The following is a 14,389-nucleotide window of genomic DNA, read 5'->3' as shown; positions in this document are numbered from 1 at the left end:
TCCTTCTCTCTATTTCTGCCTTTCAAATAAATAAATCTTTAAGAAAAAAAAGAAAAAGATGCCTTCTTTGAGAGTTAGAGGGAGAACACACCAGAATAAGGTTTTATTCCCTTGAGTCACAAAGATATCTCCAGCATTCACCTCTTGGGTAAAAAGATCACCAGCCATTCCCGATTGGCCTGGGACGTAGTCTTTACCTTGTGTGTTGGGGAATCCTGCCCTTGTGTTGCCTTGAAGAAGGGAGTGAACCCTTCACTTGAGCCTATTGCCAGATATTGGGACGCTGTCCACTCTGGGGGGTGGGGTGGGGGGTCAGACCTGCCTCTGACATATTTGGGGGCTGTTGGTGTGGGTCATAGGCCAGTGGAGCAGCCCCCTGCTGAGAGCAGCTGGGCTGGGAAGAGGCTCCAGGTTCTGCTTGGCTAACCTAGGCCTCAAGATCCCAGCCTAAGCTTGGGGAGCAAATGCCATTGGAAGGCTGAGGCTCAGCCTTCCTCAAAACCACAGATTCCTTTAAAGGCCATGTGTCCCGCCTCTCCCTACCATATAAGGGCAGCTTTGGTATAATAGCCTCTGCAAAACAAGCCCCACCCAGAGCCTAGCTGGCTTTGACTTGGCCTGGGCGGCTTGCCAGGGAAGGGCACCTGCCAGACTGGCTTAGGCCAGTCTGAATGAGCTGGCCTTTGGTGCCCGCCTTTCTGTGGCTGAGGGAAGGTTGTCTCAGCTCCGCAAAACCTACAGGCTGGCTTATATACAGGAATGGGAAGATGTAGGGAAGCTTCTACAGGTTCCAGCTCGCCAGGGGCAGACAAGAGTGATTTCCTCTGACCAGTTCTGATGTTGGAGTTGAAAGGAGACAAGATTAACGAAGCGTATTGGGGTACAAGCACACTTCCTAGACGAAACTGTTCAGTTAAGCTGCCCAGGACGCTCCAAGCCACACCTCTACGTAAATCCGAGCGAGAGTCCACGGGGCGTGAACGAGAGCCCCTTGGCTCCGCCCATCTCACCTTCTCGCTCGTTCTAATTGGCGAACAGCGCCCGGGGGCGTGGCCTATCTTCAGGCCGCCTCCCGACGCTTCTATACAAGGGGGCAACCCGTCGCGCGCCAGCCTAGGAGAAGCCGGAGAAGTGGGGTTGGGGGCTGAGGCTGTGTGCTGCGGGCCCCCGCAGGAAGAAGATGAACGGGACGCGGAACTGGTGTACACTGGTGGACGTGCAGCCGGAGGGCCAGCCCGCGGTAAGAAGGCGCTCGGCGCTGTCCTCGTGTGCTCTGCCCGGCGTCTGATTCCCCACTGGATGCCCCGCGCCGAGTTCGCTGACATCACCTGGTGGCCGTCTCCGTGCGCTCAGCCCTTCGCGGCGCTTCCCTTTCTGTGTCGCCTCGCGGCGGACAGCGGGAGCCCCTGGGGGTGGCGGGATGAAGACCTTTGAGGCCCAAGGCGTCCCTGCCCTTTTAGGAGGACACTGCGGCTGCCGCCTGGGACTCGGCGCCCGTAGCCTGGGCCGCGTTCTCGGGCGTCCTGTGAGTGTAGGCTCAGGGGGCGGGATCCTTGTACCCTTTCGGACATCGTGTCCCACCAGGCAGACCGCGCTTTTCCGTCGGTCCTGGGGACCGCAGAAACCCTTCAGAGAATCTCCTGGCGCTTTGGGCGGAGGGTGAATACCGAAAGCTTGGGAATGGAGGGCCCGGGACGAGGCGGATGGGAGCGGTAGCACTCCTGCTGCTCCGAGAGACTGGCCAGCTCTGCCTTTCGTTAACCGGGATGGAGCTTTCCACCCGGGGGTCACCTCTCGCGGATTTCTCCTTCTTCCCTGTTGCCGGTTTTCTGCCCCCCCCCCCGCCCCCCCTTCGGCCAACCCAGAGCTTCTGGGACGGTTTGTCGGTTTTGCTTCCGTCTCCAGCCGCCCAACCCTGGGCAGGTAGATGAAGGGGATTAGAATCTGAACTGAGAAAGGAGGGAAGTGACCCGTGCGAGGGTTTCCGGTTGGCGTGAGGGTTGTGGAGAGGTGCGGCTAATGCCGATCAAGGCCATAGGCCCCCTCCCCGCATTGCCTGGCCTCCCTCCCAGTTTTCCTCCCCACCCCAACTTACCATATGTGGCTGAGCGTTTCCAGGCTGTGCTGGGGAACTTAGCATGGGTGTGTGCATTCCATCGATTTCCAAGCTTTTGCGGGTGCCAGGTGATTGGGGGTCTGTGCCACCTCCTCCATCTGATCTCCTGGCTCTCTGCCGGTCTCCGCCTGCCTCAAGGTCGAGTTTATCTAGCTGCTCTGACTTAGGGCTCTTCTTCAAAGAGCGTGTGTGGTATAGGTGGTCATTTCAAGTTTAAGGTCCAGAGGATCATTTAATGGTGTTCACAGTCCCCCCTTCGTTTCTGCCACATTGCAATACAGATCTTGCTACTGCCCAATCGCCCACTCCCTCAGCCGTGGGACCCTGGAGAGGTGGAAACCATCCTCCTTGCGGCTCACTGTTCTGGGATGGTTGAAGCAGGGAAGATGGTTATGAGATGGATCAAAGGAGAGTGTGCTTGGACTTCTTTTTGCTTGCTGTAGGTCCAGAGGCCGTCTTGCGATCCAGGCATTGGCAGTGTTGGAATGAATTGTCACCTTTTGCTATCCTGTCATGTTTTCGCAGCTTGTCTGTTGGGGCAGGCAGACAAGGTAGGAACATAGTAAGCAAGGAATTCAGTCTCCAGCCACAGATCAGTGTACAGCTAGGGACCTCTAGAGCAAGGGGTAGGCAGAAATTCCACTCATTCTCTTCGGAGCCTGGACTTGGGACTTACTTCACTCTCAGGCTGGTCATGAAATAACCATCGCCGGGATCGGGGAGACATTCCTGGGCCCTTAAGGAAGGGGAGGAGATGGTAAACAATCAATCAGTCAGGAAGCAGGCTGTGTCCTGGATTCCTCTCTTCTGAGCCAGCCTACAGATAGAATTTATGACCCTGCACAGTCCCCAGGAAGTTCTTGTATATTCAGACCATTGAACCAGTGCTCAGTGCATGTACAAAGTGAGTGGACAGAAATATGCGCAGATGTCTCTTCTGCAGTTGAACTGATGAGGTATCCTAGTGGGAGCTGGCATGCTGGGACCCTGTTGGTGTCTCCCCAGCAGCCAGGCCTTACTTAACATGCCACATGTAGACATGGAAATGTGGCCGATACACTCTCCAGGTTACTTCTACTGTTGGAGACAAATGCAGTAGGTACAAGGAGCTGGTGTTTTTCAGTTGCAGATCATATAAGCATGGTGGGCTGGAACTCAACTTAGTGGGTCAGAACCAGCAAACAAAAAGAAATTGAATTAGTACTCTTGGAGTGTTAGCAAGGGTAGGACTTTTTGGCAAAACCTTTGTTTCAATCATAAGCATATTACACACATACATATCATGTATGTATATTATATACATACATGTTACCTATGTGTGTTTGCTTACTGGATCCTGATGTAAACTGTGTTTTTAAGTCAAAGTTTGCAAGCCACTATAGTATCTTTATACTGAAGGAAATGAATAAACCTTAAGCTTGTTTTCATTAGATATTTCCATTAAATTTCTTTGGTTACAGTAGACAACAGAGAGTGGGCCCAGCTAGCTTCAACAGAAGAGGAATCTATGAGAAAGAAATGGGTCAGCTCACAGAATTTAAGGGAAAGCTTAATAAAAAGTTCTAACCAGTGATTCCTGGGGCCTGGGAGGCAGTGATGGAGGCTTTCTGCTTCTAGGTGAATGGATTCCAGCTGTGTTAGGACTTTTTGCTCTGGGCTCCAGGGAGAGGGGGCTGCTGGCCTCTGCCTCCCCCACACGTGTTGGTAGCCGTGGAGGGGAACAGAAGCTGTATGGCGAAAGAGCAGATGTCTATGACCTTGGGCTTCGTCATGGATGATGTTTCACCCTCTTCCCCCTCCCTTGTTCTTTACTTCCATCATTTTTCATCAAAGGAATATGTGTGTATGATTTTTAAAAGATCTAATCGGGGCCAGCATTGTGGCACAGCAGGTTAAGCCGCTGCCTGTAACACCAGCACCCCTTCTGAGCACCGCTTTGAGTCCCAGCTGCTCCACTTCCATTCCAGCTCTCTGCTATGGCCTGGGAGGGCAGTGGAAGATGGCCCAAATGCTTGGGGCCCTGCACTGGGTGGAAGACCCAGATAAAGCTCCTGGCTCCTTGTTCCAGTCTGTCCAGCTGTGGCCATTGTGGCCATTTGGGGAGAGAACCAGTGAATGGAAAATCTTTTTCTCTCTCCTTCCCTTCCTCTCTCTGTAACACTTTCAAATAAATAAAATCTTAAAAAATAAAAAGATCTAATAATATCCAAAATACTTTTAAAAGAGACTAACAATCCTTACTCCAGGTTCTGCTCCAGGAAAGTAACCGCTTTCAACTCCTTTTCTAGTTCCTTTGTGTGGTGTTTGCCTCCATGTTTCTGAATAACATACTTATAGTGGTATTTCTTGATGTATTAGTTTTGGGTATCTGTTGACCTCCGGTCGTGGGAGCTTAAGGAAGATTTAAGGTGCTCCCTGCCCTTCCCTCCCAATGTAATTACATTACAATTTTTGGCTAAACTGTAACTTCTGTTAATAGCCTTGTGGTTAAGAGCATGGCTCTGGGAAGCTAAGATGGGCCAGAGTCAGGGCTCTGCTTTGCCCGAGGTCACTGTGGTAAATTACTTACTCTGGCGCATCTCAGCTTCCTGGTCTGTAAAACAGTGGCGATAACCAGACCCTTTTCACAGGTGGCCGTGAGGATTAACTAAGGTAATACACAGGAAGCATTAAGCACAGCGCCTGGTGCGTGCCTGCCTATTTGCCGCTGTTTTCCATTTGCTACGGGCCTGAGCCAGACTGTTTTAACGTCCTCTGAGATCCTGGCCAAGGGATAGAGGAAGAATCTAGAAACTCTCTGCTTCAGTCAAGCTTTGCTCCTTCTCATTATATTGACACCTGTTTCGTCTCATCTGTCCCTTTGCCTTTTCCTTGATGGTTCTGGCCCCTCTCATGGTAGAAGTTCCTGCGGATGGGAGGGGACTGTGGCTAGACCCAGGGCGAGGACTGAGTGACCTCTGGCAGTCGTCACGCAGCCAGGATGGGGCTGAGGTAGTGTGGCAGTGGTTGGGGCCCTCCTTGACCTCCCACCTGGCCCCTCCCCTCCTCTTTCCTTTTCTGACCTTGTGGCAGAGGCAGCCGGTAGCCCCTGTAGCTCTGGGCTCTTCAGGAATTAACCTGCCAGGTTACCCCTCCTTCCAATGTCTGCGTTTTTGTTTCCACGCTTCTAGTTATTGTTTTCATTGTCTTGGCCGGAGAAATTCCTTCAGCAGCTTTGTGATGTGGACTTTCCATTAGCTGCGACCCGAGCCTTTTTATGCCGGATAGGTGACATTCCTGTAGGACCTCGGGATATGAAGGCTTTTCCTGAGCCCCGCTCCTCTTTTTTTTTTTTTTTTTTTTTTTTAAACCAGAGTTGTGAGTTATTAAAGGCTGACCATGAACTTTATACATATATTTTTTAAAAGATTTATTTGTTTATTTGAAAAGCAGAGTGACAGAGAGCGAGATTGATCTTCCATCCTCTGGTTCAGTCCCCAAATGGCCTGTGCAGCAGGGGCTGGCCCAGGCTGAAGCTAGGAGCCTGGAACTCCATCTGGGTCTCCCACGTGGGTACAGGGGCCCAAGCAACTTGGGCCATCTTCTGCTGCTTTCCCAGGTGCATTAGCAGGGAGCTGGATCAGAAGTGGAGCAGCCAGGACTTGAACCAGCACTGATACAGGATGCTGGGGTCACAGGCAGCAGCCTAACCCCTGGAACTCCAGTTTTGGCCCCTGAACTTAATGTATTTTTATAACAGCTTTGAGATATAATTTATATATCATTCAATTCACCCATGTAAAGTGTACAGCTCACTTTAATATGTATTCAGAGTTGTGCAGTCATCACTACATGAATTTTAGAATGTTCTCATCAGCCCATAAAAAAATCCCAACCATTAGCAGTCACTTCACATTCCTCCTTAATCTCCCCAGCCCTAGGCAACCTCTAGTCTGCTTTCTTTCTCTATAGACCTACCAGTTCCGAGCATCTTACATAAATGTAATCATATGATACCTGATCTGTGACTGGCATCTTTCAGTGAGCGTGACTTGGTAAGGTTTATGCACATTAGGACACAAATCGTACTGCATTCCTTTTTACGGCTGTGTAATACTCTACTGAATGGATTGTTTGTCACAGACATGTTCCTGGGCAAGCGTTGGAGGCCACTTGGGTTATTTCTACTATTTGGCTGTGTTGGGTAATGCTGTCATGCACTTGGCCAGCTTTTATGTGGACCAATGCTTTCATTTCTCTTGGAGAGAAATGCCTTGGCATGGAACTGCTGCATCACAATCGTTGCATTTTTTTTTTTTTTTTTTTTGACAGGCAGAATGGATAGTGAGAGAGAGAGACAGAGAGAAAGGTCTTCCTTTGCCATTGGTGCACCCTCCAATAGCTGTTGTGGCTGGCGCGCTGTGGCCAGCGCGCCACGCTGTTCTGAAGGCAGGAGCCAGGTGCTTCTCCTGGTCTCCCATGGGGTGCAGGGCCCAAGCACTTGGGCCATCCTCCACTGCACTTCCCTGGCCACAGCAGAGAGCTGGCCTGGAAGAGGGGCAACCGGGACAGAATCCGGCGCCCAACCGGGACTAGAACCTGGTGTGCCAGTGCCGCAAGACGGAGGATTAGCCTAGTGAGCCGCAGCGCCCGCCGAATCGTTGCATTTTATAAGAGGATTCATCTGGAGTCATTGCTGCTTACTCCAAAGGAGTGGAAGGATTCTAAAATGGTGGAAGTCCTGACTCTGTGACACCGGGGAGGGCAGAGAGGCCTTTCAGGCTTGCCCCTTCCGCTCACGAGACTGGCCCCACACCAGCCATAAACTCCTCCACACGCCCTCTGTCTCCCCCATTCAGAGCCAGGTTCTCACTTTCAGGAGCAGCACAGCGGATGTCTCCAAGATGCTGGGAATTTGGGGAATGCTGGGCTTTGCGGGAGGAGGAGCAAGGGGAGGATCTGAGAGAGGAGTCACCAGGTGCTGGGCACCAACGTTCACCCATATTTCTCTGGGGCGGAGGGGGGTGTGCACCCAGATGGTTTCGATTCTAGACACATGTGCTCACAGCAGGTGGGACGAGCTTCCCCACCGCCTGGTAATTATGGTACCTGTCTCTTTGGGTCAAATGCAGAGTCTTGTGAAATACCTTTGCTTCCTGGGAGTGGGAGCGGTTAGTCGGGGGAACAGGTATGTACCCTGAAGGCAGGTGGCCCAGATTTAAGCCTGGCCAGCAGAGGCAGGACCAGACTGAAGCAGAGGCAAGAGGAGACCAGAGTAGAGTGTAGGATAGGGTAGGGTGGGGCTGAGTAGATGAAGGAAGAAAAAGGCAGTGGCGTTCTGAGGCCTGGGGCACGAAGGCAAGCATCACAGGTAAGGTAGTCTGAGGCTGCAGAGGGCCGGTTCACCTGCACCAGTCCTTGGAGGGGAGGGGACACTGGCTGGGTACTAGGCAGGTGTCCTGGGGAGAGCCTGGCTCAGGGACACGGTGTCTCCTTCTCACTGTTAGGCACCTGTGTTTCCTTCTGTGGGGCTCCAGGTAATGAGAAGGTGGCACCCTAAACCCCTCTTTCTCATTTCACCTCCTGGTCACTCCAGGTCAGCCCTCTGCAGAGATCTTGTCCAGCCCCTGCCTCTGGGTAGGTAGCCAGATCAAAAGCAAACACCTATTTTGTTAGCTAATCTGTGGGGAGGAAGAAAGGGAGTGATTCTTTGTGTCAGGTGCAATAAAGGGCTATCTCTGGCTCAAAGAGCCTGGAAGTACCCAAACCCAGGAGAGGATCACACCCACCACCTGTCCCCTCTTTGATTTCCTGGGGCTTTCCTCATCCCCCAGCCTCCTGGGAGTTACCATGTACAAGGGGCTGGCTATTCGAGTCGGGAAATTGAGGTGGCCCCTACTGGGGCAGCTTACCCGACCCTACCCATTCCAGGACAAAGTGATGGAGGAGTAAGGTACAGGATGGGAGATGCATTTCCGGATGCTGGTTTCCAGCTTGGGGGCAATTTTTCTGCCCTTACTCCTTCCAGGAAGATCCTTACCTTGGCTTCCACCCCTTGCCCAGTCCTAGTGATCCCCCCCCAGAAGCCTGGGGAGTGGGAACTGGGGAAACAGGGGTCTCCCCCCACTCACAGGAGCCTGTGGTGTGAGAACCCCTGGGGCATCCCTGCCTATCTCCCTATCTCTCCTCAGCGTCTTGATCTCTAACCCCTCAGCTACGTGTTTACCCCTCCCTGCTCGGAGGAGTGAGTCACTGCAGCAGATTTGTTTGAACAGAGCAGAGAGGCCGCCCTAATTGGGAGGTGGTTTGCTTCTCCCTGAGAATGTTTATGAGGTTAGAGGCCGCTTGCCTTGTGATTAGCGCTGCTCCTTTTTCCCTAGAGAAGGCTCCACTGCCCATCCTCCCCTTCAGGGTCTCTAGTGGGGACCACCCCACCAGAGGCTTCAGGGGTGTGCCTGTGAAGCTCCCTGGAGCCTGCCGGAGGCCCCAACTGCAGCTCCTAAAAACAACTAATTGCACCAAGCAGAGAGGAGCCCCAAATTTGCGCTCCCTGGCTCTGGGTTCGGTTGCAAGGTGAGGTCTGTGCCCGTGTATGCAGCACAGCGTTCTCTGGTTCTGGAGGATGAGGTGCCCCCCAGGGCCCCAGGGTTTTTCGTTGGCTCCATTTCTACAGTTTGCTCCCCTTGCCCCCCCTCCTTGCAGACTTTCCAGAGTTACCTGGGAGAGTGATGCTGGCTCGCCTTTGGGAAGTGATGTGTTGCTGTGTCTGCCTCCCCGCCTAAAGTGGCAGCTGGGTATCATCGCGCCCATTTTACACATAGAAAACTGAGGCACACACAAGCCAAGTGTTTGCTGAAGGATTAACGGTTGTCTGTCAGGCCTCAGACTCCAAGTTCAGTACCGTTGCTTTCCTTCTCTTTATGTAGATGCTTGATGACGGGAGTGTTGCACACATACATTTTTGTTGCTAAAGTTTTAGCGTGCATGAATTCGGTGCTTTTCTTAGGGGTTTGCTTCCAAGAAGTACTCTGCAGCATGGTGGTTAGGAGCCCAGACGGGGGCTGCAGGGCCTGGGTTTGAATCCTGGCTCTGCAGGGCCTGGGTTTGAATCCTGGCTTTCCCCTCACTAATTGTGCGACCTCAGACAAGTTATTCTGTGCCTTAGTCTTCTCATGTATAAAAGGGGGATGTTGGGGCGGGCAGTTGGTGCAGCAATTAAGACTCATCATGGGATGCCTGCCCTATCAGAGTGCCTGGGTTCAAGTCACAGCTCTGGCTTCCACTTCCGGCTTCCTGCCGTCGTGTACCCTGGGAGGCAGTGATGATGGCTCAGATAATTGAGTTCCTGGCTCCTGGCATCAGCCTGTCCCAGCCCTAGTTGTTGTAGGTCTTTGGGGAGTAAACCAGAGGATTTTATTTTCTCTTTCCTTCAGATGTATTTATTTATTTGAAAGGAAGAGTTACAGAGAGAGAGAGACAGAGACAGAGACAGAGAGACAGAGAGAAATGAGATCCATCTGCTTGTTCATTCCCCAAATGGACATAACATCCAGAGCTGGACCAGTCCAAAGCCAGGAGCCTGAAACTCCATCCAGGTCTCCCACGTGGGTGCAGAGGCCCAAGCACCTGAGCCATCTTCTACTGCTTTCCCAGGTGCATTAGCAGGGAGCTGAATCAGAAGTGGAGCAGCCAGGACTCAAACCAGAGCTCATATGGGATGTTGACATTGTAGGTAGTGATTTTTTTTTTTTTAAGATTTACTTTATTTACTTGAAAGTCAGAGTTACAGAGAAAGGGAAAGTTAGAGAGAGAGAGAGAGAGAGAGAGAGAGAGATTGAGATCTTCCATCCTCTGGCTTACTCCCCAAATGACCCCAACAGCCAGGACTGGAAGCCAGGAGACAGGAGCTTCTTTTGGGTCTCCCAAGTGGGTACGGGGGCCCAAGGACTTGAGCCATCCTCCGCGGCTTTCAGGCACATTAGCAGGGAGCTAGGTTGGAAGTGGAGCAGCAGTGATTAGAACTGACACCCATATGGGATGCTGGTGCTACAGTTGGCCGCTTAACTGACTACACCACAACACTGGCCCTGCAGGCAGTGGCTTAACCTCCTGTGCCACAGTGCCAGCTGCTCTTTCTCTTTTAAATAAATAAAACAGAAAAAAAATGGAAAATGGGAATGTTGATTATGCTACCCACTATACAGTATTGTTGTGAGGATTAAATGAGTTAATACACTTGGAACAGGGCCCAGCAGGGCCTTCCAAGAAGCAATTACTACATATAGGTAAGGTTTGGCACTTACTAATGCTGTACTGTGAACCCGCATGTGTACACTTAAATAAATGAGAAGGCTTATGAATTAGTGTCTGATTGGCTTTTTCTCCCCAGTTAATATGACGTGGAGAGTTTTTGGAGGTTTATTGGTAGTGCAGTAATTCATGTTATGAAAGTTACCATCCATCTTACTCTGTTCACTCCTTCACCTTCCAGAGAAGGTCCATGTCGCTTCCAGTTTTCATGACTATAAATAGTATTGCAGTCAACAGTTATTCACATATCTTTGGTCACATGAACATGGATTTCCATAGGACATACTCCTAAAAATACAATTACTAGATCAAAGGATTTATGACGAGTGTAGACTCTTTTGGCTTATTTTATTTATTTTTTAAGGATTTATTTTATTTATTTGAAAAGCAGAGTTATAGAGAAAAAGAGAGGGAGAAAAGCCTTCCTGGTTCACTCCCTGGATGGCCGCAACGGCCAGAGCAGCACCGATCCAAAGCCAGGAGCTAGGAGCTTCTTCCGGGTCCCCCATGTAATTCTTTTTTTTTTTTTTTTTTAGATCTATTTATTTATTTGAAAGGCAGAGTTACAGAGAGGCAGAGGCAGAGGCAGAGGCAGAGACAGAGACAGAGACAGAGAGGACCCCATTGCTAGTTCACTCCCCAGTTGGCCGCAACGGCCGGAGCTGCACTGATCTGAAGCCAGGAGCCAGGAGCTGCCTCCGCATCTCCCATGTGGGTGCAGGGGCCAAACACCTGGGCCATCCTCCACTGCTTTCCCAGGCCACAGCAGAGCTGGATTGGAAGTGGAGCAGCCAAGACCTGAACCGGCACCTACATGGGATGCTGGCACTGCAGGCGGCGGCTTCACCTACTACACCACAACACCGCCCCGCTACCCCTTCATGTAATTCTAAAGCATAGCAATAAAATGGTCATGTGTGTGCAGAATATTTAGCTAAAAACAAAAACAAAAAAACCCTTATCAATACTTTTGAAACCTCCAGGATCCTTTCTAGATCATTAAGGAGGTCTCTGTTCTGGACTTTGTGTTGATTTCCTTATTTTGTATTATACTTTTATTATATACTCAAATGATATATTCCCTAGTTTGGCATGTTTTAAACTATCTGCATATTTGTATTTTGAAGCTAATTTTTAAATGTGACATTAATTTTGTGTTCTCTCTCTCTCTCTCTCTCTCTGTGTGTGTGTGTATGTGTTTCTCTTCCTCTCTGTCACTCTTCATTTTTTTTAAGCTCAAACCATAGCATTGGGGAAGGTGAATGAAGACGCAGTTACAATGAATGGTGTCAGTGTTGCCGCGTAGGCACAGGAGGTAGACTGTGGCTGAGGGAGGGGTGCTGGAATAGGACCTGCAGAAAGACAAGGAAGGTTGAGTGGGAACTCTCCAGGAATACAAGGGAGGGGAGAAAACAGTGCATGCATTCTGTGGGGAGACGGAGCACGTATTGCATTGGAAGACTCATCAGCAAAAGTGGATTTGGATTTGGGTGCCTTGCTAGAATTGGACCAGGAAAGATAGGGTGGGATAGAGTGCAGGGTGCGAGCCAAAACCTTATGTGGTGGGGACAGTGAGACGCCTTACCATAGAAGGACATACATGCCATGATAAGGAAGTTCGAAGTTTTTGTTTTAAAAAGCATTTTAGTTGATAGTAACATACACACTCAAAAAGTACATATATCATAAATGCACAGTCAAGTAATTTTCATAAACTGGACACACTTCTGTAACCAGCACCCAGATCATGAAGCACATCATCACAGGCACTGCAGAACCTCAAGTCCCCTCCTGTTCACAAGCTCCCTCCACCCACGGATCACCACTATCCCGACTGCCTCAGTGCGTGCTAGTCGTGCTCGTTGTTGCATTTTTTTATGTAAATGGAACATATAGTATATTTTTCTGTCCAATGTCTTTTGCTTAACATTTTTGTGCAGCTGACTGATGTTGCACACACGTAATTCTTTTTCTTTGTTGAACAGTGTTTTCTTGGATGAATCTATCACAATCTAGCCATTCTCCTCCTGATGAACATTTGGATAATTTCTAGCTTCTGACTATTAGGAGAGTGCTGCTGTGAACACTGTGGTGGATATTTCTAAGGAGAACGAGCTGTTGGAGAGGATAATGAGTAGAATCGCTGTGTCCTAGAGTGTGGGAGTGCTCCCCTCATCTGCATATGACAGTTACCGTCCTGCCTCCCCCCGACACCTGAGATACATGGTTGCAGGTGGATATTTGTCTTTTCCATTTGTCACTATCCATGAAATTGAAACCTTTTCATATGTTTATTTACCATTTACATGTGTGTTTGTTAAAATCTTCTGCCCATTTTTCTATTGGGCTCTGCCTTTAATCATTTATTTTGGAAGAATATTAGATCTACAGAAAAGTTGAAAGGATAGTACAGAAAGCTCTCTCACTAGGCTAATCCTCCACCTTGCGGCACCGGCACACCGGGTTCTAGTCCCGGTCGGGGCGCTGGATTCTTTCCTGGTTGCCCCTCTTCCAGGCCAGCTCTCTGCTGTGGCCAGGGAGGGCAGTGGAGGATGGCCCAAGTCCTTGGGCCCTACACCCGATGGGAAACCAGGATAAGTACCTGGCTCCTGCCATCGGATCAGCGCGATGCGCCGGCCACAGTGCACTGGCCGCGGCGGCCATTGGAGGGTGAACCAACGGCAAAGGAAGACCTTTCTCTCTGTCTTTCTCTCTCACTGTCCACTCTGCCTGTCAAAAAAAACCAAAACAAAACAAAAACCAAACAAACAAACAAACAAAAAGAAAAAACAACTCTTACGCTCTTACGTGCCCCTCACCCAGTTTTCCTCAATGTTAACATCTTATATTACCATGGCACATTTGTCACACCCACACCTAAGGAATCAGTGTTGACACATTGGTATTAGCTAAATGATCGGCCTTATTTGGATTTAAGTTTCTCCACTGGTGTTCTTTTCTCAGTCTAGGATTCCATGCTGTGTTTATTCTTTTTATTTTGTAGGAATTTTTATATATTCTGGTTATCCTTTGTTAGACATACGTATAGGAAATTTCTTCTGTTCTGTGGGTTATTGTACTTATTTTTTTTTTTTAAAAAGAGTTATTTATTTGTTTGAAAGGCAGAGAGAGAGAGAGAGAGAGAGAGATTTTCCATCTGTTGATTCACTTCCCAAATGACCACAGCATTCACTTCCCAAATTTCCAGGGCTGGGCTAGGCTGAAGCCAGGACCCAGAGGCTCCGTGCTGGTCTTCTCTTCTGCCTTCGAGGCAGGTTAGCCAGCAGCTGGATTGGAAGCAGAGCACCTGGGACCTAACTGGCTCTCTGACATGGGATGCTGGGACCATAGGGGGCAGCTTAATCCTCTGTACCATGTGCTGGCCCTGCTGTGTGCTTTTGTAATGGTGTCTTTTAATGAATAAGAGTTCTAAATTTTCCTATAGTCCAGTTTATCAATTTTTAATTTTATAGGGAGGATTTTCTTGAGCCATGGTTAAGAAAAGTTTTGCTTTTGCCAAAGTTGTAAAGATATTTTCCTATAAAACATTTGTTGTTTTGCTTTTTACATCCGATCTGCAGTCCACCTAGAATAGATGTTTGTGTAAAGTGTGATGTAGGACTTATATACATCTCTTTCCAAAATGAGGACTTTTTACTTTAAGCATATAGAGTTAATAAAATGTTTGAAGAGGAGCAGCCTGTCAAATTTGGAGGATTAGGGATGGGCATTTTTTTTAAGGATTTATTTCTTTTATTTGAAAGAGTTACAGAGAGAGGGAGAGGGAGGGGGGAGGGACAGAGGGAGGGGGAGAGAGAGAGACAGAGACAGAGACAGAGACAGAGAGAGAGAGATCTTCTACCCACTGGTTCATGCCCCAGATAGCCACAATGGTTGGAGCTATGCCGATCTGAAGCCAGGAGCCAGGAGCTTCTTCTAGATCTCCCACATGAGTGCAGGGGCCCAAGGACTTGAGCCATCTTC

General features: G+C 49.5%; 1 protein-coding gene across 2 annotated transcripts in view; it reads left to right on the top strand.

The window, feature by feature from the left end:
- The first annotated feature begins 1,115 nt into the window (after positions 1–1,115).
- TUFT1 (tuftelin 1) overlaps positions 1,116–14,389 on the top strand; it is a 53,623-nt gene continuing 40,349 nt past the window's right edge. For both annotated transcript variants that reach the window (XM_008264449.5, XM_002715358.6), the window contains exon 1: positions 1,116–1,240. In XM_008264449.5, the coding sequence (XP_008262671.1) occupies positions 1,181–1,240 (60 nt within the window). In that variant the 5' untranslated portion in view covers positions 1,116–1,180. The remainder of the gene's footprint in view (positions 1,241–14,389) is intronic.

The sequence above is a fragment of the Oryctolagus cuniculus genome, chromosome 7, assembly GCF_051225735.1.
Source record: "Oryctolagus cuniculus isolate XC-2025 breed Fujian yellow rabbit chromosome 7, ASM5122573v1, whole genome shotgun sequence".
NCBI classification, from domain to species: domain Eukaryota; kingdom Metazoa; phylum Chordata; class Mammalia; order Lagomorpha; family Leporidae; genus Oryctolagus; species Oryctolagus cuniculus.
Note: the sequence above shows the minus strand (reverse complement) of the source record. Positions and strands in the feature narration are given on the sequence as shown.